This window comes from Enhydra lutris, unplaced genomic scaffold (assembly GCF_002288905.1).
Source record: "Enhydra lutris kenyoni isolate GAN:26980312 unplaced genomic scaffold, ASM228890v2 scaffoldscaffold125, whole genome shotgun sequence".
NCBI lineage: Eukaryota > Metazoa > Chordata > Mammalia > Carnivora > Mustelidae > Enhydra > Enhydra lutris.
The window spans coordinates 344749-367556 of record NW_019154209.1 but is presented as its reverse complement, the minus strand read 5'-3'; the positions used below and the strand labels follow the sequence as shown (position 1 = coordinate 367556).

General features: G+C 35.6%; 1 protein-coding gene across 1 annotated transcript in view; it reads right to left on the bottom strand.

Annotated features, from left to right (window-relative positions):
- The window catches only part of LOC111139929 (WNK lysine deficient protein kinase 3), a 121382-nt gene that overhangs the window by 57336 nt on the left and 41238 nt on the right, over positions 1–22808 (bottom strand). Inside the window, exon 10 of the mRNA XM_022492343.1 lies at positions 306–367. Coding sequence (XP_022348051.1) covers positions 306–367 — 62 coding nt within the window. The remainder of the gene's footprint in view (positions 1–305; positions 368–22808) is intronic.

Sequence of the window (22808 nt, the reverse complement as noted above, 5' to 3'; positions counted from 1 at the left end):
TTTCTTTAGATTAGCAGGACTTTTATTCTAAATTACACTATTCCTTGTTTCCTTTTTTAACCCCTTTAAGCTTTTCTTAAGAATAGAGTATTATAATAATGAAAACAAGAAAACAGTCAATAATTTAACATCCTATATGATTATTAACATTATAAAGTAAAAATAATACCTACTATTTTATTGAACATACACACAAATACAAGAAAACAGAAGCTTCTCTAATCAAGATTCACTAAGCACCCACTGAGTGCAAATACTTCAAAACACTCTCATTGTTTTGATGGTATGAATTTGAAGATACTCACCTTCTAACTAAATCTGGTTTTAGAAGAGTTGCTTGTTCAATTCCAACTGCCTGGGATACAGGCTGTAAATAGTACAGAAATAAAACTTGTTATAACAACAAACTTCAAGCTAAAAATGCAATCTGCTATTATTTCAAAAAGCATGGTTGTTACATTTCATATTTTGGTTACCATAACAAACTAGGTAGAATGTCTACATTACTGAATGTTAGCTGTTACTACCAAAGATAAAGAAAAATAAAATGTAGCAATATTCACATTCATCAATATTTTATATCTTTTGTTTGTGTTTTTTTCAATGGAAAATATTGACATTCAGCTTCCAGTCTTGATTGTAAAAGCAGTACTAAAATGGAGAGTTGCTGCCATTTCAACAAACAGATAAATGACTCAAGCTTTAACTTGTGTGCTCTGGCTTTTTCTTGCTCTCTTTACACTAAACTACTGAGAACTATCCCTCTGACGCATTAGTATCAGCAGCTGCAATACTGGACCTCTAAGAAGGAAAATGCCAACTATGCTGGAAAACAATTTTAAACATTTATCTAATCCATCCTACATATTGCCACTGGTGACAGCACAGTGTCCTTAAAATGCAAATCTATCAAAATTTTATCTCTTCCCTACCCAGTTTAAACCCTCTATGATGGTTCCTCATCTCTAAGGTTAAGTTCCTTCGGATGGCAAAGTCCTCAATGAACTGGTCCCTGCCTCATTCTCAAACTCCTCTACTTGAAGCCACACTGAAATGTAGCTCCTCTGAGTGAGTTGGGCTCTTCCACATAGTGTGACTCTACTTATATTCTTTCATCTTCCTGAACTATTTCAGCTCCTCCTCAGTCCTGCCCATTCTATGGACAGAACTCCTATATACAATAAGCCTCTATTACAATAGGTTCCAGACAAACCAGGAAAACCACTTTGGGTACTCTTTAAAAAAAAAAAAAACAACATATACCTTAGCTCTTATCTTGTTTTCCAAACTATAAGGGATGAAGGTTTCCTGGAGAAATGACTGATTCCAACACTGGGGCAAAGAAAGCACAAGATGAGGCTGGATCATCTTGTTATGCCAAAAAGTAAAGAACTGCTCAAAGAATGATGGGAACATATCAAAAATATATAGGAGTCAGCTTGAAGGGGTTCCTACTGCCCCAATATGGGACATTTGGGCATCAAGATAAATAATGATAGTAACAGAATATAACCCACTCAATAAAATAAAAATACATGAGTTCATACTGATACAAACAAATAAAGGTTTTACAGACAAAGCCAACTAATAAATATAGGGAATGATGAAATCAGAAAATCATCAATGGGTGATAAAACCAGAGGGTAAAATTTATGTAGTTTCAAAATATCTCTCCACAGATTACTTATTAATTACAAAAGCAAAAATAAGGTCACTTTATGGTAAAAAAAAAAAAAAAAAACTATACACAGCAGCCTCCATTTTAACCAAAGAATTAAATTTAACCTCAGCATTAGTGGGACAAACTGACATCACATGCCTCCTAATATGATGTGCAAAGAACACCTCATCACTTACATGGTATTCCTAACAAAAATGCATAATCTGAATCTAAGCAAAAGCAGACTTCAAACAGACTCAAATTGAAGGACATTCCTTTTTTTTTTCCTCTCTTTTTTTTTTTTTTTTTAAGTAGGGTCCATGCTGGGCTTGACCTCACAACCCTGAGATCAAGACCTGAGCTGAGATCAAGAGTCAGACACTTAACTGACTGAGCCACCCAGGTATTCCAAACTGAATGATAGTCTACAAAATAACCAACCTTGGAGCACCTGGGTGGCTCAGTTGGTTAAGCATCTGCCTTTGGTTCAGGTCATGATCCCAGGGTCCTGAGATCAAGCTCTGCATCTGGCTCCCTGCTCAGCAGGGAGTCAGCTTTTCCCTCTGCCCCTCCCCCAGCTTATTTTCTCATAAATAAATAAATCTTTAAAAAAACCCCAAAATAACTAACCTTTATTCTTCAAAAAGGTTAAAGACAAAGAATGGTTGATTAAAGGAAACAAAAGAGACAACACAACTAAAGGCAGTGCATGATCTTCAATTAGATCCTGAATCAAAGAAGAAAAACTGCCATAAAGGACATCATTTGGGCAACTGGTGAAATTTGAATGTAGACAACAGTTTAAACAATAGTATGATATTCATATTAAATTCCTTGAATTTGGTCATTGTACTGTGGTTAAAAAAGATCCTTATTCTTATACTGAAATATTTAGGAATGAATGGGCATCATGTTGTCTACAACTAGCTCTCTCATGCTCCAGAGGGATATCAAGTGGGCATAAATGTGTAGATGGACGGATGAATGGATGGAGGATGGATGGAAAGAATGACCAACCAAGAAATTGATGCACCATCATCTGGGATTGCCTTTTATCATGTCCCTCTTTATCATGTATGTTTAATGTCTGACTCCAAGGACTCTGATTTATCTTTGTATTCTCAGTGCCTCTTAACACAATGTCTGGCACATTTTAGGCTTTTAATAAATGTTTTAAGATAGTAAGAAATAAGAAAGAAAACAGTGACATAAGAAGGACTGTGCATGGCGGTTCCATGGTATAATGGTGAGCACTCTGGACTCTGAATCCAGAAGGACTGTGCTATAAAAATGTTCATGATCCAATATTACCATTCCTGGACATAAAGCCAGGAAATAATATAAAGGGAGAAAAAAGTACATAATATAAAGTTTGTTCCATAGTAAATACTGAACAAATGGTAGATATCTGTGTTTTAATTGTGGCATTACACAAAATAAAAACTGGCATGAATAGGGGAAGAGTTAGGTAAATACAAATATGTATTGCACTATCATGTGGCCATTGAATACTGGAATTTTGAAGGCCAGGTAAAGGCAGGGGAAACTACTTACCAATGAATGAAAAAAGTAGAAAACAAAAGTGTACATACCACTTACGCATGTGTTAAAAGCCTAGAATACTATAACAAATATTATAATCACTGCTATGTTAAGGAAATAGCATTCTAGGTGATTTTCCCTATTTTCCTACTCTTTACAATGTTACTACATACATTTTCTAATTTAAAACTTTGAAAGGATATCAAATACTAAGTGTATAGGAAAATAGGGATTTTCATAAACCACTGGTGGGACTGTAAACTGGTTACACCTTTCCGAAGGGTAACTTGACAATCAGTGAATGCATCAAGTCTTAAAAACATCTATCAATGACATTTCTAGAAATTTACCCAAGGATATAATTAAGAGTGTATACAAAGGAAATAAGAGTATATAAAAAGATTTAGCTTTAAGAATGTTCCTCACAACATAGATTATAATCACAAAGTGCAAAAAAATTAGACACTCGTTTCCCTTACTTGCTCCATTAAATTAATAATGCTATATCCATAGTAATGGGTATTATGTAGTCCATTAAAAATTTGTTAAAACATATAAGATAACACTATAAATGAAAACGGATTATAAAAGAATATGTATACTATGGTTACATTAAAATTATATATATATGCATATAAAATGGTCTGGAAGAATACATAACAAGGTATTAATAAGCTTATCTATAATCATCTTGCATTAATAATTAAGAAAAAAATAAATCCAACTTTCTCAAATCTGGTAATCACAGGGCAGGTCCCTATTATTTCAATACACAACATTATAGTCATTTTAAACAAAAGTAAAAAGGGAGCAGTTCCTTAAATCTGAAAGACATCTAAAAAAATAGCCTAGCATTTATTTATAAATAATAGTTTTGAAACTCCTCAAAATATTATAAGAGAACTTGATTAGAAGTTATCATATAAAAAAGACAAACTAACTACTAGCCATGATTCTAAGGACACAAAGTAGCATTAATTATAAGTTGTTATAAAATATCATTCCAGATTATTGTTACAGTAACTATGTCTTGTTTCTCCTTACTTAATCCATAGGATTTGCCTCCAGATTTATGTATCAGGACACCATGTCACTGTTCTATCCTGCTGGGACTCAATATAATTCTTTTAAAATTTCTTTAATACAACCATTTGTTAAGCTGGATACATCTTATTGAATCTTGTGTGTATGAAAAAAAGAAATCTCATTGCCAAAATATTTGCTTTCAGTGTTTAAACAGTGATTATGTTAAAAAGCTAATTATCTAACCTGCAATTAGAAGCTAATCTAATTTGTCCAGGAAAAAACTTCAGTATGGGCTGACTAGGTTGGAGGGGGAAAGGGAAGGCGAAAAATGATTCCTTGTGCTTGTTTCTCAACTACCCCCACCTTAAAATCCAAATGAAAGACAGGCACCAATCCCCTTTCCTAATGAGACCTTGATAATCTGGATGTCTGAGACCTTGATAACTTGCTAGCAAAGTTCAATAATACTGAAGTACCTCTGCACACATGCAGAATGAGGACAAGGCAAAAAATGAGAAGCAAAATTAGGCTTGGATTCCATGGGCCATACCATCCCCTCCTCTCCATTTTGATACCTAAACCACTCTCTTATAGTTTCTAGACCTTTCTCACCCATGATGCTGTGAGCTATTCGAGGGAAGAGATTAGATCTGTAAAATTTATCACAATATTCCCAGTGCCTAACAAACACCTGAAATAGGAATAGATGCTCAATAATAGTTTTTCATTATTATAATATTCTCATGTTATTATTTTTATTTTTATTACAGCAACACACCAATCACTATTAAGCATTTATTAAGTGCTAAGCACTTCATATACATTATTTAACTAAATTCCACTCTTATGACAACTCTGAGCAGTAGGTATTGTTATCTTCATTTTACAAATGAGCAAGCCAAAGTTGTAAGCGATGGAAACGAAAACTGAGTCAGTAAATGGAAATCAATGAATAGACAAATGACTCCAAAGAGTATTGAGGACCAAAGACCATGTGTGCACACCACAGAGGCTTTCTGTTAGTTTTGTTGGTTCCTAACCCTCTTTCTCCTTTACTTACTTTATCATTACTTGCCCTCCTCCCACCAGTGATTCTCAGCCCTGGATGCAGTTTATAATCTCCAGGGAAGGAAAAGAGGGAAGAAAGAGAAAGGAAACAAAAAAAACAAGAAAAGAAACCTTTAAACATTCCATAAACTGCCTCACTGTATTCTCAACACTACAAACCATGTCTCTCCTATGACGTGCTTTTTTTTTTAAGAACCTCTACTCATTAAGCGCTTATTACATGCCAGGCATTTCTTACATATACCTCATCTAATTCTAATGAGCCTACAAGACAGACATTTTCTCTGATACAATGAAAATTTTCCAAAAGTTGAATATCTGTTCAGTGAAAACTTATATATCCATCACTCACAGTCTATGGCACTTTATTATAATTGTTTATCACATGTATATCCATCAATCCATCTCATGTTTTACATTTCAAAGTAAGGTGCAAATCCAAGACAGGCATTTTAAAGTGTCATTTGGCAAATGAAAAGAATCAGAGCTAAAATAAATTAAATAACTTTCCTCAAATTGTAGAGTAAATAATTCAAAGAGACATTGTTCAAACTCAGGTCTAATTAAAGATACAAACTGCTCAAGACTATATGTATGATGTACAACAGATGAATGGATAAAGAACATGTGAGATACACACACACACACACACACACACACACACACACACACACTATGCAGCCATCAAAACCCCCCAAAATCTTGCCATCTGCAATGACGTGGATGGAACTAGAGGGTATTATGCTAAGCGAAATAAGTCAATCAGAGAAAGACAATTATCATATGATCTCTCTGATATGAGGAATCTGAGAGGCAGGATGGGAGTAGGGGAAGGGAGGGAAAAAGGAAACAAGATGGGACTGGAGAGGGAGACAAACCATAAGAAACTCTTAATCTCAGGAAACAAACTGAGGATTGCTGGGGGTGCAGATAGGGTGGCTGGGCAATGTGGGTATGTGGGTATGTGCTATGGTGAGTGCTGTGAATTGTGTAAGACTGATGAATCACAGACCTGTACCCCTGAAAAAAAATAATACATTATATGTTAATAAATTTTTCAAAAACTACATATATGATGTATATACCTGTTTCACAGTGAAATCATTGTTAATTTAATTTTAAAAAATTATCAATGTGTATATGTCCACTTCCATATTTTTATAAAGAACCCTTTGGGGCACCTGGGTGGCTCAGTGAGTTAAGCCTCTGCCTTCAGCTCAGGTCATGATCTCAGGGTCCTGGGATCGAGTCCCGCATCAGGCTCTCTGCTCAGCAGGGAGCCTGCTTCCCCCCTCCGTCTGTCTGCCTCTTTGCCTACTTGTGTTCTCTCTCTCTCTGTGTCAAATAAATAAATAAAATCTTTTTTTTTTTTTTAAAGAACCCTTCATCTATAAAGTCACTGCTTATCTAAGCCCAATTCCTGGCCAAGCCAAGATTTTGAATAATGAAATTTACCCTAAGAAATAACTGATCCACAGAACAGTTCCATGGATAAACTCACAAAAAGACACCCAAGCTATTAAACAGGCAAGGAAAAAAAGATGTAAACACATCGGCACACAAAATATTGACAGGCACGAGTGACAGAAACTAGGAGGAAGATTCATTAATTATAAGGAAGGTAGAACTGTATAAAAGAAATAAAACTACCTGGGCTTTACTCCAGGGCCTCCCTAGGGAGCACCTCATGAAAGGGACCTAACTCAAAGTCAACTTATACCTCATACTTTCCCCCTATTATCTGTCCCTGGTTGAGTTATCAAGGGTCTATACTGATCATCAAATTGATCAGACACTGCTCTTCCTGCAGCCTTCCAAGCTTTTTTTTTAAAGATTTTATTTATTTGTCAGAGAGAGAGAGACTTAGCAAGCAGAGGGAGGGGAGGTAGAGGGAGAAGCAGGCTCCTTGCTCAGCAGGGAGCCTAATGTGGGACTTGATCCCAGGACTCTGGGATCATGACTTGAGCCAAAGGCAGATGCTTAACTGACTGAGCCACCCAGACGTCCCAGCCCTCCAGGCTTTCTACAGCTATTTGGAGAGAGCAAACAACCCTGGTTTTTTTGTTTTGTTTTTTTGTTTTTTAATGGAAGGAGTGAGAATTCATATTGGAAATAAAAAGGAGAGAACTAACTGAGCCATTTGGCATTCTGGGAGGTAGAGTCCCTACAAGTAAAGTCAAATCAGCAAGGATGCAGAAAGGAAAAATTTTGGTGGCCATACATATTGAAGATGGCAGTCTTAATATATTTGATTATTACAAGCTTTGGAGAACACATTATGGGGGTAAAAGTAAACACATCTTACTATAGAACCACAGCAGATCAATGCCTAATAATACACAGTATATATCTCCTTGTCCTTAAACTGCAGACCAGTGGAAGGATTTAATTAATCACGCAAAAGGACAACAGAAGTCAAAGAAAATCTACATGAAGTCAGAGAGTTAGGCAGGGGAGTCCAGATCCTAGCAGGGTTTCAGGCCATTGAGTATTGTGCTGATTAGCCAAATCTGGGGTACTTCAACCACCAAATAAATTATGATAATATTATATCACAACCTATTTAGTAATATAAGGCTATATGAGTCCACACTCGAAATAAATAAATAAATAAATAAATAAATAAAGGAGAAGAGCTAACTAATAAACATAAAGAGGCATGATGAAATTAGAATATCAAAAAAAAGAAATTAGAATATCATCAACAGATACTTACATTAGTGGGTGAAAGTTTTGATGATGAAAGGGATATTTACATAGTGTCAAAAAAGCACCCTGCAAATAACTCAAAAATCATAAAGGAAAAAATGGCAACTTAATAGTGGAGAAGGCTTGCAAGCCCTACTTGAACTAAGTAATAAAAGTTGGTATCACCAATATTGGGACAAACTGGCAGGCCTCTTAATATGATGCCCTGAGCAGAACAGCATGTCACTTACATGGTATTCCTGACAAAAATACATTATTTGAATCAAATCATGAGAAAACATCAAACAAATATAAACTGAGTGATAATCTACAAAAAATTGGGCTGTGCTTTTCAAAACTGTCAAGAAAAACAAAGAAAGGCTGAAGAAATATTTGAAATTAAATCAGACTAAAGAAAAAGACAAAACAACCACCCCCCAAAAACCTTGATGAGGCACCTCACAAAAGAAGATATTTGAGTCTTGGGCACCTGGGTGGTTCAGTGGGTTAAGTTTCTGCCTTTGGCTCAGGTCATGATCTCAAGGGCCTGGGATCAAGGCCTACATCTGGCTCCCTGCTCAGCGGGGAACCCGCTTTCCCCTCCCTGCCTGCCTCTCTGCCTACTTGTGATCTCTCTCACTCTGTCAAATAAATAAATAAAATCTTTAAAGAAAAAAAAAGATATCTGAGTCTCTAAGAATTACCTGAAAAGATGCACAAAATTGTTACTTATCAGAAAAATACAAGTTAAAACCACAATATATACTACATTGTTTCTACCAGAATGGCTAAAATTTAAAATACAGGTAATGCTAAGTGTTGATAAGGATGTAAAATAACTAGAATACTCATCATACATTGCTGGTAGGAATACATTTTGACACAATACTTGGAAAATTGTGTAACATTACTTAGTATAGTTAAATAAACCTTTTCCCTGTGACCCAGCAATCCCACTTCTTTTTTTTTTTAAAGATTTTATTTATTTATCTGACAGAGAGAGAGAGAGACAGTGAGAGAGGAAACACGAGCAGGGGGAGTTGGAGAGGAAGAAGCAGGCTTCCTGCTGAGCAGGGAGCCTGATGTGGGGCTCAATCTCAGGATCCTGGGATCATGACCTGAGCCGAAGGCAGACACTTAACCAACTAAGCCACCCAGGCGCCCCAGCAATCCCACTTCTAATATATACACACAAGAGAAATGAGTGTATGTGTCCATCAATAAAACATACAGGAACATTAAAAGCAGCTTTATTCATAAGACTAAAAAAACAGAACTAATCTTAATGTACATCAATAGGAACACTGATCACTGAACCGTGGCATATTCTAGAACAATTCACACCAAAAAATAAAACGAACTACCTATATGTACAAAAATGTGGGTTGATCTCAGCGAGCCTTCCAGGGGGCTAAAACTGTTCTCTATCTTCGTTTGCATTTAATGGAGGAATACATATGTAAAAATTCATTAACTATGTATTTAAGGTTAGGGTACTTTAATGCATATACGCCTTATATACTTCAATAAAAAGAAATTTTTTAAAAAGATTTTATTTATTTATTTGAGAGAGAGAATGAGAGAGAGAGAGCACGAGAAGGGGAGAGTCAGAGGGAGAAGCAGACTTCCTGCTGAGCAGAGAGCCTGATGTGGGACTCCATCCCAGGACTCCAGGATTATGACCTGAGCAGAAGGAAGTCGCTTAACCAAATGAACCACCCAGGCATCCCATAAATGAAAAAGTAAACAGACTATGGTATAGCCATATCCAAGGAAATACTATACAACAATAAAACATAAGCAACTAGTGATACATGTAACAAGTTGAATGGATCTCAAGTCCATTTCAAAAGGTTATACATGTATAGATCCATTGATACATTATTTTCCAAAGGACAAAATGATCATGAAGGGGAACAGAATATTGACTGCCAGGGGTTAGAGGTGGAAGAGGGTGTGACTATTAATGGATAGCTCGAGGGAGTTTTTTTGAGTAATGGAAATGTTCTGCATCCTGATTTAGGTGATGGCTATGTAAATCTATACATGAAATAAATTCACAGAACTATAGATACACAAAAAAATCAGTGAGTACATGTGATAACTGGTAAAATCCAAACAAGGTTTTTAGTTTAAGTAATAGTATCACACACTGTCAATTTTCTGGTTTTGATGATTGCACTATGATTAAATAAGATGTTAATATTGGGCAAAGCTGAATGAAGGGTACACCGAAATTCTCTGCACTATTTTGGCAAGCTCTGTGTGAGTCTAAAATCACTTCAAAATAAAAAGTCAAAAATAAACATATGAAGACATGCTCATAATTTCTAGGAATCAAGGAAATGTAAATTAAACAACATGTTATTTTTTACGCATCAGCCTAGCAAAAAATCTGATGTTATCAAATATTGACAGATTGTGCCACTGGCAGATGAGAATTTAAATTGGTATAGTCCTTTGGAAAAGCAATCTGACAATATGTATTAGTGTAAAAAAATGTATAGAACTATGGTCTTGTAATTCTGCCCTAGTGTCTCCTCTAGCATGATCTACCTTGTTCATTGTAATATTAGTAGTGAAAAACTGGAAATAGCCAAAATGTCCATTGGTAGGAGGAATAGCTAAGTAAGCCTCAGTATAGTCTTAATAATGAATACTATAGGGCAATTAAATTAAATAAAATCCAACATACCCATATATAATAACACAGTTATATTTCCAAGACACGTAATTAAGTAAAAAAAAGTACAAAGTAACACATGCAATAGGATCTCTTTTTTGCATAAAGACAAAAATCAAATTGAAAAACAATGCTATGTATGGTCTAAGCATACATATCTATATATGTAACTACATTGAAAAAAATCTGGAAGAACATACACCAAGCTGACGATAGAAGGGACAAGGACATGAGTGGGTCAAATGAGGCTTCTCAGCATTGTTTATAATTTTTACCAAAAGTATATAATGGCATATTACTCATGTAATTAAAGTAATTGGAAAAATATTTTTTATTTAATTTATTTATTTTCAGCCTAACAGTATTCATTGTTTTTGCACAAAAAGGAAAAGGAATGCAAATATTGTGGTAAAGAATCAAAGTGATATTCAAACATTATACTCAGTAAGGATGCAACTGCATATAAAATGCTAAGGTTTAGGGGCGCCTGGGTGGTTCAGTGGGTTAAAGCCTCTGCCTTTGGCTCAGGTCATGATCCCAGGGTTCTGGGATCAAGCCCCGTGTCAGGCTCTCTGCTCAGCAGGGAGCCTGCTTCCCTTCCTCTCTCTGCCTGCCTCTCTGCCTACTTGTGATCCCTCTCTCTCTCTGTCAAATAAATAAATAAAATCTTTTTTAAAAAGAAATGCTAAGGTTTAATATTTCTTTCCAGCAGCTGAAAATGAAACCATCTAAATAGATGTCTGATTAGACCACAATGTCAAATGAAAAGAAATCCATCTTAACCACCAGAAGTATTAATTCACTAGTACTAACACATCACACTAGAGAAGGTAAGAAATGCTGACCTTAGCAATAGATAAATATCAGAATAAGTGATTTTCCACATTATTTGAATAAAATGATCAAAACCATCTAAACTCATGATTCACTTCCTGTCTCTTATATAACCCTAGTCCATCGCTAAATGGAAAAATAAAATGGACAAATTAAGAGCAGATATTAGTTGCCCACCCAACAGAAGTTCATTATCAGTTTGGAAGTCCTGATGCAGCAACAAGAATGATAAATATCAACAAAGAATCCTTCTCCCACTGAGGGCAGGCTGATAGAGATATCTACAGATATTCTTATTAATTTATTCAACAAATATGTAACAAGCAACTATTTGTATCAAACACTGTGCTAGGTGCTAGGAATTAGAGGTAAATAGTGTACAGACCTCTGCGCAAAAAAATTTCAGTTTTATTGGGGAGACAGACACAAAGTATAAGTACAGTTTGCTATTTGACCAGACTGAAGATATCTCTTTCCTCTACCTCAGCAGTAAAATAACCCAAATATCAGAAATTCACTCCATCCCTTTGTCATCAACTCTCTAGGCTTTACTGACAGGACTATAGTGATTACCTAACTTAAGTGAATTTTGCAATAACAAAAATTATGGAAAGTGAAGTTCTACTTCTTATACCTTCCTCCATCCCCAGCAGTTACCAATGAGAAGTGCTGGACAATGGGATACCTGGGTGGCTCAGTTGGTTAAGCAACTGCCTTCGGCTCAGGTCATGATCCTGGAGTCCCAGGATCCAGTCCCACATTGGGCTCCCTGCTCGGCAGGGAGCCTGCTCTTTCTTTGAGCTCTCCACTCTCACACTCTGCCTCTCAAATAAATAAATAAAATTAAAAAAAAAAAAAAGAAGTGCTGGGCAAATGTAAAAAAAAAGAAAAAAAAACCCACAACTGCCTGAAGGTATGACAGAGCAAGCAAAAGCAGGTAAAAACAGGTAAGAAGGTGACAGCAGGAAAAAACAGGAAGGACAGTGGATGAGTTACCATTTTTATGGCTTTTCACCTGAAAGCAGCTAAAAATCACAAGAAAACCCCAACATTCTAATAAGATTGAAGAAATAGAGGAAGGAATTGGGTAGTACAGAGCATTCTAGACCCACAAAGCTCCTAGTGCTCTACCAGGCAGCAGAAAAAGATCCAGGCTAGATGTCTCCTAACACTTCACCTAATGGCAGAAGGCAACCCAAGTCATTATGTCCTCACCCTCCATCCAGTGGCAGAGAGCCATACAGAGCCCTCAACTCCTGACCAGCAGTAGACAGTGACCAGGTAAGTGTTGGAAGAGATCAAGTATGAAGGGTACCAGCATCAGGTGGCCAGAAAAGAGGTCAGGGGAAATGCCCTCCAGCCTTCAGCCCAGCATCCACCACTCCTGAAACTTGGCAGCCCAGAAAAGCCCCTTCCGTTACTGCACGTAGCACCAATAAGGACCCAGCAAGAGCTCAACCAGAGAGAGCCAGAAGACCAAGTAGTCTGGAATAGCACTGTAAGAGCTCGGGAAACTAAATTATCTTTGAAACTACAGCCCACGAAAGAAGGATTTAAATATTTAAATTTAAATATTTTTAAATTTAATATTTAGATTTAAATATGACCAAGTCTCCAATCATAATACCCAAAATGTCCAATATACAACAAAAAAATTGTTCTATGAAGAAAAAATTCATAACTCAAATGGGAAAAAACAACTCACACCAATACTGAGATAAATCAGGTGTTGGAATTATCTTATAAGGACTTTACAGTAGCTATCAGAAAAAGAACCTCAGTGAGTAATCACAATTTCTCTGGAAACAAATGAAAAAAATAGAAAACCTCAGGGAAAAAATAGAACTTACAAGAACTATACAGAAATTATAGAATTGAAAAATATAATAACCTCAATAAAAAAACTAACTGAACAGGCTAATTAATAACCTGGAAAGGACAGAAAATAGAATCAGTGAACTTCAGTACAGATTAATAGAATTTACTCAGTTTGAATGAGAGAGAAAAGAGGAAGAAATGAACAGGGTTTCTAAATCTGTGGAAAAATAATTTTTAAAAAGACTGAAAATTCATGTAATTGGAGCATTAGCAGGAAACAAGAAAGAATACGGGCCAGAAAAATATATATATTTTAAAGAAACAATGGCTGAAAATTTCCCAAATTTGGCCAAAGACATAAAACAGACATACAAAGCTGAGTGAACTTCAAAAAGGACAAACCCATAGAAATCCATAGCAAGATACATCATACTGTAAAAATTAAATTTTAATAACAACTATGAAGTAATGACACATTACTGTTAGGGGAACATCAACATGCATGGCAGCATATTTGTCATCTAAAAAAGGGGGGCCACAAGGAGGGGCATAACATTATTCAAGTGCCAAAAGAAAATAATAATTATTGATGAATTCTACATCCAGCAAAATACATATTCAGAAGTGAAAAAGAAAAAAATATATACTCAGACAAAAGAAAACTAGGAGAATTTCTCAGAACTAGATCATTAAACTTATAACATATACCTGAGACAATTTTATTTTAAAAGTAGGAAGGGTAAGGGGACCTAAATGGAAGAAAGGTTTCAGTAGTTGAAGTAGTAAAATGTCCATACCAGCAAGAGTGTGTCGCTTACATATATAGAGAGTAATACCTAGAGTAACCACTAAGAAAACTATATAGCACAAGATACTCAAAACAGTATAAAGAAAACAAAGAATACTAAAAAAAAAAAAAATGCAAGTAACACACAAGAAGGCAAGAACAAAGAAACAGAGGAAAGAGAAACACAGGCAAGAAACAAAAAGCAAATATTAAAATGGCAAGCTTAAGTCCTAAGGTATCAGTAATTATTTTGAATGTAAATGGTCTAAATATACCAAATAAAAGGGAGACACTGTCAGAGTGGATATATATATAAAAAAAAAAAAACCAGCTGGATGCTTTCTACTAGATGCTTACTTTAAACACAATAAGATAAATAGGTTGAAAGAAGAAAGAAAGTAAAAAAGATATACCATGCTAACATTAATCAAAAGAAAGCAGGAATGGATATGTACTATCAGATAATGCATACTTCACAGAAAAGAAAATTACTAGTGATGAAGAGGGATATAATTTAATGATAAAAAGATCAATCCACTAAGAAGACATAGCCATCCTAAATGTGAATGCATGAAACAAACCTTCAAAATAAATGGGAAAAAAATGACTGAGCTAAAAGGAGAAATATATAAATCTACAATTATAGTTAGAAACTTTAGCATCCAGGGTGCCTGGGAGGCTTAGTCAGTTAAGCATCTGCCTTCAGCTTGGGTCATGATCCCAGGGTCCTGGGATCCAGCCCCTGCATCCAGCTCTCTGCTCAGTGGGAATCCTGCTTCTCCCTCTCCTACTCCCTAACTTGTGTTCCTTCTCTCGCTGTGTCTCTGTCAAATAATAAACAAAATCTTTAAAGAAGAAGAAAAGAAAAATGTTTATGTTTATATAAAGCAAAAATTTTAAGACTGCACTGTGTGGTTTATGATATATGTAGGTATAATATATATAATAATTACAGCTTAAAGTCTAGAGGGAATAAATGGTTACATTGTTCTTATATTTTATATAATACAATATTAAATAAAATATTAAAGCCATGTAGAAACTGAAGAATTAAGAATTTAAAATAAAATCCCTTGAGCAACCACAAAAAAAAAAAAACACTGAAAAGGGACATGAGAAACTTTTGGAGGTTTGGAAAATGTTCAGTATCTTGACTGTAGCATATATCTGAATATATCATATATTCAGTGACTTGACTGATATATGATATATATGATATATATGATATATTCAGTCAAGTCACTGAATTGTGGGCTATAAAAGAGATATGCAGTTTTTTGTTCATAAATTATACCTGAATAAAGGTGTTTAAAAATGCAAAGATCCATAACTAACATCATACTTAATGGTGAAAGACTCAAAGATTTCCCATTAAGATCAGGAACCATACAAAGATGTCCTCTTTCACTACTTCTGTTCAACAAGACACTGGAAGTTCTAGAAAGAGCAATTAGGAAGAAAAAGAAATAGGGGGCATCCAAATTAGAGAGGAAAAATTATGACTATTTCTATTCCTAGATGACATGATCTCATATACAGAGAATCCTGAAGAATTCACACACAGAAAAACTATTAGAGTTAATAAACTCGTTTAGCAAAGTTAGAGCATAAGAGCAACACACGAAAATCAGTTACAGTTCTAGAATTAGGAATGAATAATCCAGAAAGGAAATTAAGAAAATTCCATTTATAACAACACAAAAAAGAATGTTTAAGAATAAATTTAAAAAAGCAATGTAATACATGTATGTTGAAAACTACAAAATGTTGTTGGAAGAAATTATATTTTTTATTTTAATTATTTAATTTCTTCCAATCTTTTTCTATAATTTTTAATTTTTTATTAACTATAATGTATTATTAGCCCCAGGGACACAGGTCTGTGAATCGCCAGGTTTACACACTTCACAGCACTCACCATAGCACATACCTTCCCCAATGTCCATAGTTGCTGGAAGAAATTAAAGAACGCTTAATTTAATGAAAAGACACCCCATATTTATGGATTGAAAGACTTACTATTATTAAAAGACAATAATACTAAAGGCAACATTCAGAGTTAACACAATTAAGCTCTATTAAGCGGATTCTAAAATCATATTCAGGGGATCCAGAAGAGTCAAAATAGTCCTGAAGAAAGAAAACAAAGTTGGAAGAATCATACTTTTATGGTCAACTGATTTTCAACAAGTGTGACAAGTCAATAGGGAAAGAATAGTCTTTTCCACAAATGGTGCTAGGAAATTTGAATATCCACATAAAAAAAATTGGACCAATACCTCAAACTATATACAAAAATTAACTCAAAATAGATCAAAGACCTAAATTTAAGAGCTAAAACTTAAAACTTTTAGAAGATCGAATATAGGAGAAAGTCTACATGATCTTGGAGTAGGCGATAGTTTCCTAGATATAGCATCAAAAGCACAAAGCAACCAAAGGAAACAGATAAACTGGACTTTATCAAATTAAAAAGTTTTAAACTGCAAAGGACACGATCAAGAAAGTGAAAAGACAACACAGTGAATGGGAGAAAATACTGGCAAATGACAAATCTGTTAAAGGTGCATCCAGAATATACATGAAAAACACAACTCAACAATGAAAAGAAAAAAAACTTAATTAAAAAAAAGAGCAAAGGACTTCAATAGATACTTCTAAGAAGAAAAAGGAAGATACGCAAAGATTCTACAAACATAGGAAACGATTCTCAACATCATTAGCCTTTAGGGAAATGCAATGAAACCACAATGAAATACCACTTCACACCCATTAGGATGCTACAATCAAAAAGACAAGGAGTAAGTTTTGGTAAGGATGTGCAGAAATTGAAATCCTTATAACTTGCTGGTAGGAATGTAAAACCATACAGCTGCTTTGGAAAACTTGGCAGTTTCTCAAAAAGTTAAACATGGAGTTTCCATGTGGCCCAGCAATTTCAGTCTTGGGTATCTAACCAGAGAAATGAATGTTCATACAATAACTTATATACAAGTGTTCATAGCAGCACTATTCACTACAACAAAAAAGTGAAAACAACCTAAATGTCTATCAACTGATAAATGCATAAAAATATATCTATACAATGGAATATTATTTGGTTAGAAGAAGGAATGAAGTACTGATGCATGCTACCCCATGGACGAACCCTGAAAACATTATCGTAAGTGAAAAAAGGCAAACACACAAGGACATATATCGTATGATTCTATTTATGTGAAATGACTAGAATAAGCAACTAAATACAAAGTAGATAAGTGAATGGCAGGGGAAGGTGAGGTAGAGAATAAAGAATGACTGCTAATAGATATGGAGTTTCCTTTTTAGGGTGGAATTAGTGGTGATGATTGTACAACCTTGTGAATATACTCAAAATCACTGAATTGTACACTTTAAAAGGGTAAATTTTACGGTGTATGAATTATATCTGAATAAAAAAACGCCTGGATAAATAAAATTGATAGAAACTCTTAAAACACAGAAAGAATATTTAGCTAAAAAGACAACAGAAAAATTAAAACTAGAGTCTAAAAAAATTTTTTTTTACCCAAACAAGGCTGGCCATGAGGCATTTAAAAAAAAAAAAACCAGAGGGGCAAAGCAAAAAAAATAAAATGGTATATGTAAATTTAGTCATATTAGTCATATGTCATCATATCCCCGGGCACAGAAAAAGCATTTGACAAAATTCAACATCCACTCCAGATAAAATATTTTTAGTGAACTGGGAATAAAGGGAAATCCTTCATCTGCTAAAGGCCATCTAGAAAATCCTACAGCTAACAGCATACTTAATGGTGAAATATTGAGCACTTTCTCCCTTATACCAGGAACAAGGCAAAAATGTCTAGTATCTTCTTTGCTATTTAATATTGTACTAGAGGTCAAGGACTGGAAATGCAAAGGACCTAGAATATCCAAAGAAATCTTGAAAAAGCAAAACAAAAGAGAAAGACTTGTACTACTTAACTTCAAGATACATTATAAATTCAATGGGAAAAGGAAATCTTTTCAACAAATGAAGCTTAAACAATGGATATTCATATGGGGGTAAAAAAAGAACTTTGACATCCTACTTCACACCACTCATAAAATTAATTTAAGATAGACAATAGACCTGAACATAAAGCCTAAAACCATAAAAGAGGAGAGTATTTTTTTAACTTGGTGTAAGCAAAGGTTTCTGAGGCCACAGAAACAATAACCACAACTGAAAATTTTGGTGAATTAGACTTCATCAAGATTAAAGACTTTGTTTCACCAAATGAAGTCATTACAAAAATAAATGGGCAATCCACAGATTGGAGGAAATATTGAACAAGTATTTGCTAAAGGACTTACCCAGCATATATCATAACTCCTAACAAGTCAAAAATGAGAAGGCAAACTATAAGAGGCAAAACAAAATGGGCGAATGCCTTAAACAGACACTTCACAAAGAAAAATACACAAAGACCAATAAATACATGAAAAGGTGCTCAACAACACAGTCATCAGGGAAATGCACATTAAAACGACAAGAAACCACTACACTCCCACCAGAATAGCTAATTAGTGTTGTTGAGGGTGTGGCACTCTCATATATTGCTGGTGTTAGGGTAAATGAGTGCAACCATTTTGGAAAACTGGCAATTTCTTAAAAAGTAAACAAATACCTATCCCAAGGCCAAACAATTCTACTCCTAGGTATTATCCAGGAGAAATAAAAATGTATGTTAACAAAAAGACTTATACAAGAATATTCATAGCAGTTTCATTCCTAATAAACCAAAACTAGAAACCACTCAGGTATTCATGAATAGTAAAATGGATAAACAAATTTGGAATATTCATAAATAGTGTTCTGCAGTAAAAAAAAAATCACTGATACACACAACACAGATCAATCTCAAAAACATACTGAGTGAAAGAAGTCTTATACAAGAGTATACATTGTACGATTCCAATTATGTGAAGGTCTAGAACAGGATAAACTAATTAAGGTAAAAAAATGCAACAGTGGTTGACTCTGGTGGAATGTGGGAGCTACTGACTGGGGAAGAGCACAGGGAACTTTCTGTAGTAATGGCAGTATTCCTTATTGAGTAGGTAAGCTACAGCCTGCAGGCCAAAGCTGGTGCACCACCTATTTTTGTGAATAAAGTTGTACTGGAACACAGCCATGTCCATTTTTTTCCATATTGCCTATGACCATTTTCATGTAATAGCAAAATTAAGTGGCTGCAACGGAAACCATATAGCCCCAAAGCCTAAAATAATTACTACCTAGACCTTCACAGAAAATGTTTGTCAACATCTGGTCTATATTTTGATACTGGTTTGCTTACAAATGTAAGCAAAGACTTACTGTCAATTCTCACTAACTAGAACCTATGCATTTTACTGCATATAAATTTAAACTAAAAAAATAAATACTGAGTTCTAGTCAATGATATGAATGCTGAAATATTTATGAAATATACTGATGTCAACAACTTTAATTTTGAGATGCACCAGAAAAATGAGATGGATTGATAAATGAATAAAGGGATGATATGTGACTGAGCAAATACAGCAAAAGTTAATTACAGATTCTAGTTGGTAGGTATATGGGTGTTTATAATTTTTCAATTTTTCTGTATCTCTGACATTTTTCTTAATAAATTTTGGGGGAAATTTTTTATTAGGTAAGGAAAGTATATAGCACATGACCACAGAAATGAATATTCCAACCCAAAATACTTTATGAAGAAATTTATTCTAAAGAAATAAATCCCAGAATAGCATGCTTTATCTGAAAAAATTTCAACTGCAAAGATCTTTATTAATCCTTGATCATCCCTGTTAGAAGTCAGCTTGCACACACTAGAATTCATTATAATTTACGCCCTTGATGAAAAGAGAATTTTACAAAACACACAGTACTTGAGAAAATAGCTTTTGGAAGTAATATGCCACCACTAGAACTCTTACTGTACAGTATACCTTTTATCTAAGGACTCAAAACATTTTATTAGCCAAACTCAATCAATTCAGAGTCTTTAGAGTTATCTACAGCAGAATAAAGGAGAGGGGGAAAAAAAGAATAAACTGGATTGTCAATTCCTTCCTATAATTAATTCAATAAATCTGAGTTAACTAAATCTCAATGAAGTCATCATGCCCTTTTTCTCCAATCCTGGCAGGGAGGATGCTATCTTACACAGAGGCTGGATAGTGTAATGATTGAGGGCACAGCCTCTGCAGCCAGGTAGTTTGGGTTCAAATCCTGACCCTTCTGTAATCTGTCTGAACCTCAGTTTCCTTTCCTGTAAAAGAGGGGTAATGGTAGCTACAATTCATACAGTTAAGAGGACAGTACATGTAAAACCATCAAGACAGTATTTGGCACCTAGGAATCACTTAATAGTGTTTGTTATTAGCACCTCATAAGGGCAAATGCTTTATTATTAATGTAGAATAAGACAATCACAGGTTCCTAACATTTTACAACCAACAGCTACACCGGCCACCTTGCTGTTCTTCAAACATACCAGACACTCTCCTTCTTTGGGGCCTTTTCACTGGTTATTCCTTCTGCCCAACATGTGCACTGTGGGCTGCTTCACCTTCTTCAAATGTTTGCCTGAATGTCACCTTTTCAATGAGGCCTACCCTGATCACCACCTTATTTAAAATTATAATCCACTTATCTCCTTACCCTGTTCCATATTTCCCCCAACTTCCTGGGACCATACTATAAATTTACTTTCTATTAAGGTTATTGACAGTCTCCCCCCATTAAGAAACAAAAGTCAATGACAGAAGGGACTTTTGTGTTTTATTCACTGATATATCCCAAGTAGGTGCTCAAATATTTTTTTGTTATCAAAGCCATCATCTGGCTTAACCCCTCCAACTTTACAGATGAGGAAACTCCAAAGAGATTTGAGTCAAGGCCACACACTGAGTAAGGGGAAGACCCAGGAACAGGGACTATGAGTCCCTGTCCGATGTCATTTCTACCTAGTTCATGTCCTTGACCCTTGAACGTTACAGAAAAATCACAATCGTCTGTATTTTTCCCTCAGGAGGGTTTACCTTCAGAATTTCTTGGGTTTGCAAATGCTGTTGTGTCTGTGACATAGAAATGCTCTGAAAGACAGTGGAAGCCTGTACCGGAATATTACGTATTAACAGATGAACAGAAGATGATGGCTGATTTGAAAGATATTCCAGAGCTTTGACAGAGGTCTGCTGTTGTCATTGTTTCTGCTGACCCCAAAACAAGTGTTGAGTCAGAAGATGGCTGCCACTGTGGCTGGACAGACTGCTGCTGAATGCACGTTGGCTGGTCCTGACCTAGGGTTTTCTTCAGGGGAAAAGTCTGACTGCTATCTAATGTTTGAAGCACTTGAGGCTGCTCTAAAGGCTGTATTACATATTGTTGTCCCATTGTCACTGGTTACAATGGTTCTTGCAAAGGAGGTATAATCCGTACCATGTTCATAATGGCCTTTGACATACCTGGTGCCTGGTAACCGCTGCTGGAAAGCAGCATGGTGGCTACCCGAAGACTGCTATTGATTTAGGGGACTTTCCTGAATAGACAACTGATGGCTTTTCTGTACTTGTCTGTAAGATGAATGAGTCATCTGCTGACGCTGAATGAAAGCTGAATGAGAAACCTGGCCTGGTGTTAGATGTGATTGCAAAAACTGTGTAGAAAAATGTGGGGGCTGGATCTTGTTCTGTGAGGAAGCCTACTGAATGAAGGACATCTGCGTAGGGTGTTGAAGCTGTCCTTCTGTGCCCTCTGAGATGTAATGCTAATTGACTGGCCTTCTAGTTGCTGGTGTCTAAAATGGACATCTGCTTGTGATGGAGCTTCTGAGTGCTGGACATTAAACAAAGGCTCCATAGAATGTGTCTGTATATCTAAGGGTGATGTTAAAAATGGCTTTTGCTCCAACTTTGAAGAATTACTACCTTAGTGTTGTGTTAAATAGGTTTGTTGGTCAGAAGTCTGTGCTACATAAGGGAGTACCGAGTGTAATTTCTGATCTGCAGAGTTTCTAATACGTATGTGCTTGCTATCAGGAGGGTTTACTGCATATACTTACTGGGTTATGAAGGTTGCCTGTTGAGTTGTCTGGATGGTGTAAACAGTTTGTGCTGAATAATGGGCATGTTCAATAGGCAGTACCTGGTAAGCAAACTGTTCTATAAATTGCAGAGTAAGTTCCTTGGATCTTATATGCTGTCTGGTCTAGAAAAAGGTAATGAAACCTGAGTTTGTATTGGGAAAGCAGGCTGCCCTTGGCCTGGGGCCAAATAAGAGGTCTGTACCCACAGGTGGGACTGGATAAGAAGTCAGCATAGAATGGGTTGACTATGATCCTGGTGGTTGCACAGTGTAAGATGATACTCTGGGGCTAGCAGTGAATAAACAGGCTGTGCTAGAGTCTGGATTGGGTAGGTTAGTTGTGATAGGTAAGAAGCTTGTTTCTGGCGACAATGGCAGCTGCCCAGGAGCCTTCAGTGAGAAGGATGGCAGTTCTGCAGGTAGTCTTGGATAAGCGTGTTGAACAGAATAAGATGGCTATTCCAGAGACTGAATCACACTTTCAATGCCATCCTTCAGCTGCTGCTCACTTGCATGAGCTTCAGACACTTGCAGAATATAATCCTGGTGAAAATTTTTTTGTAGTGATGCCATAATCTCAGGTTGTAACATTAATGGC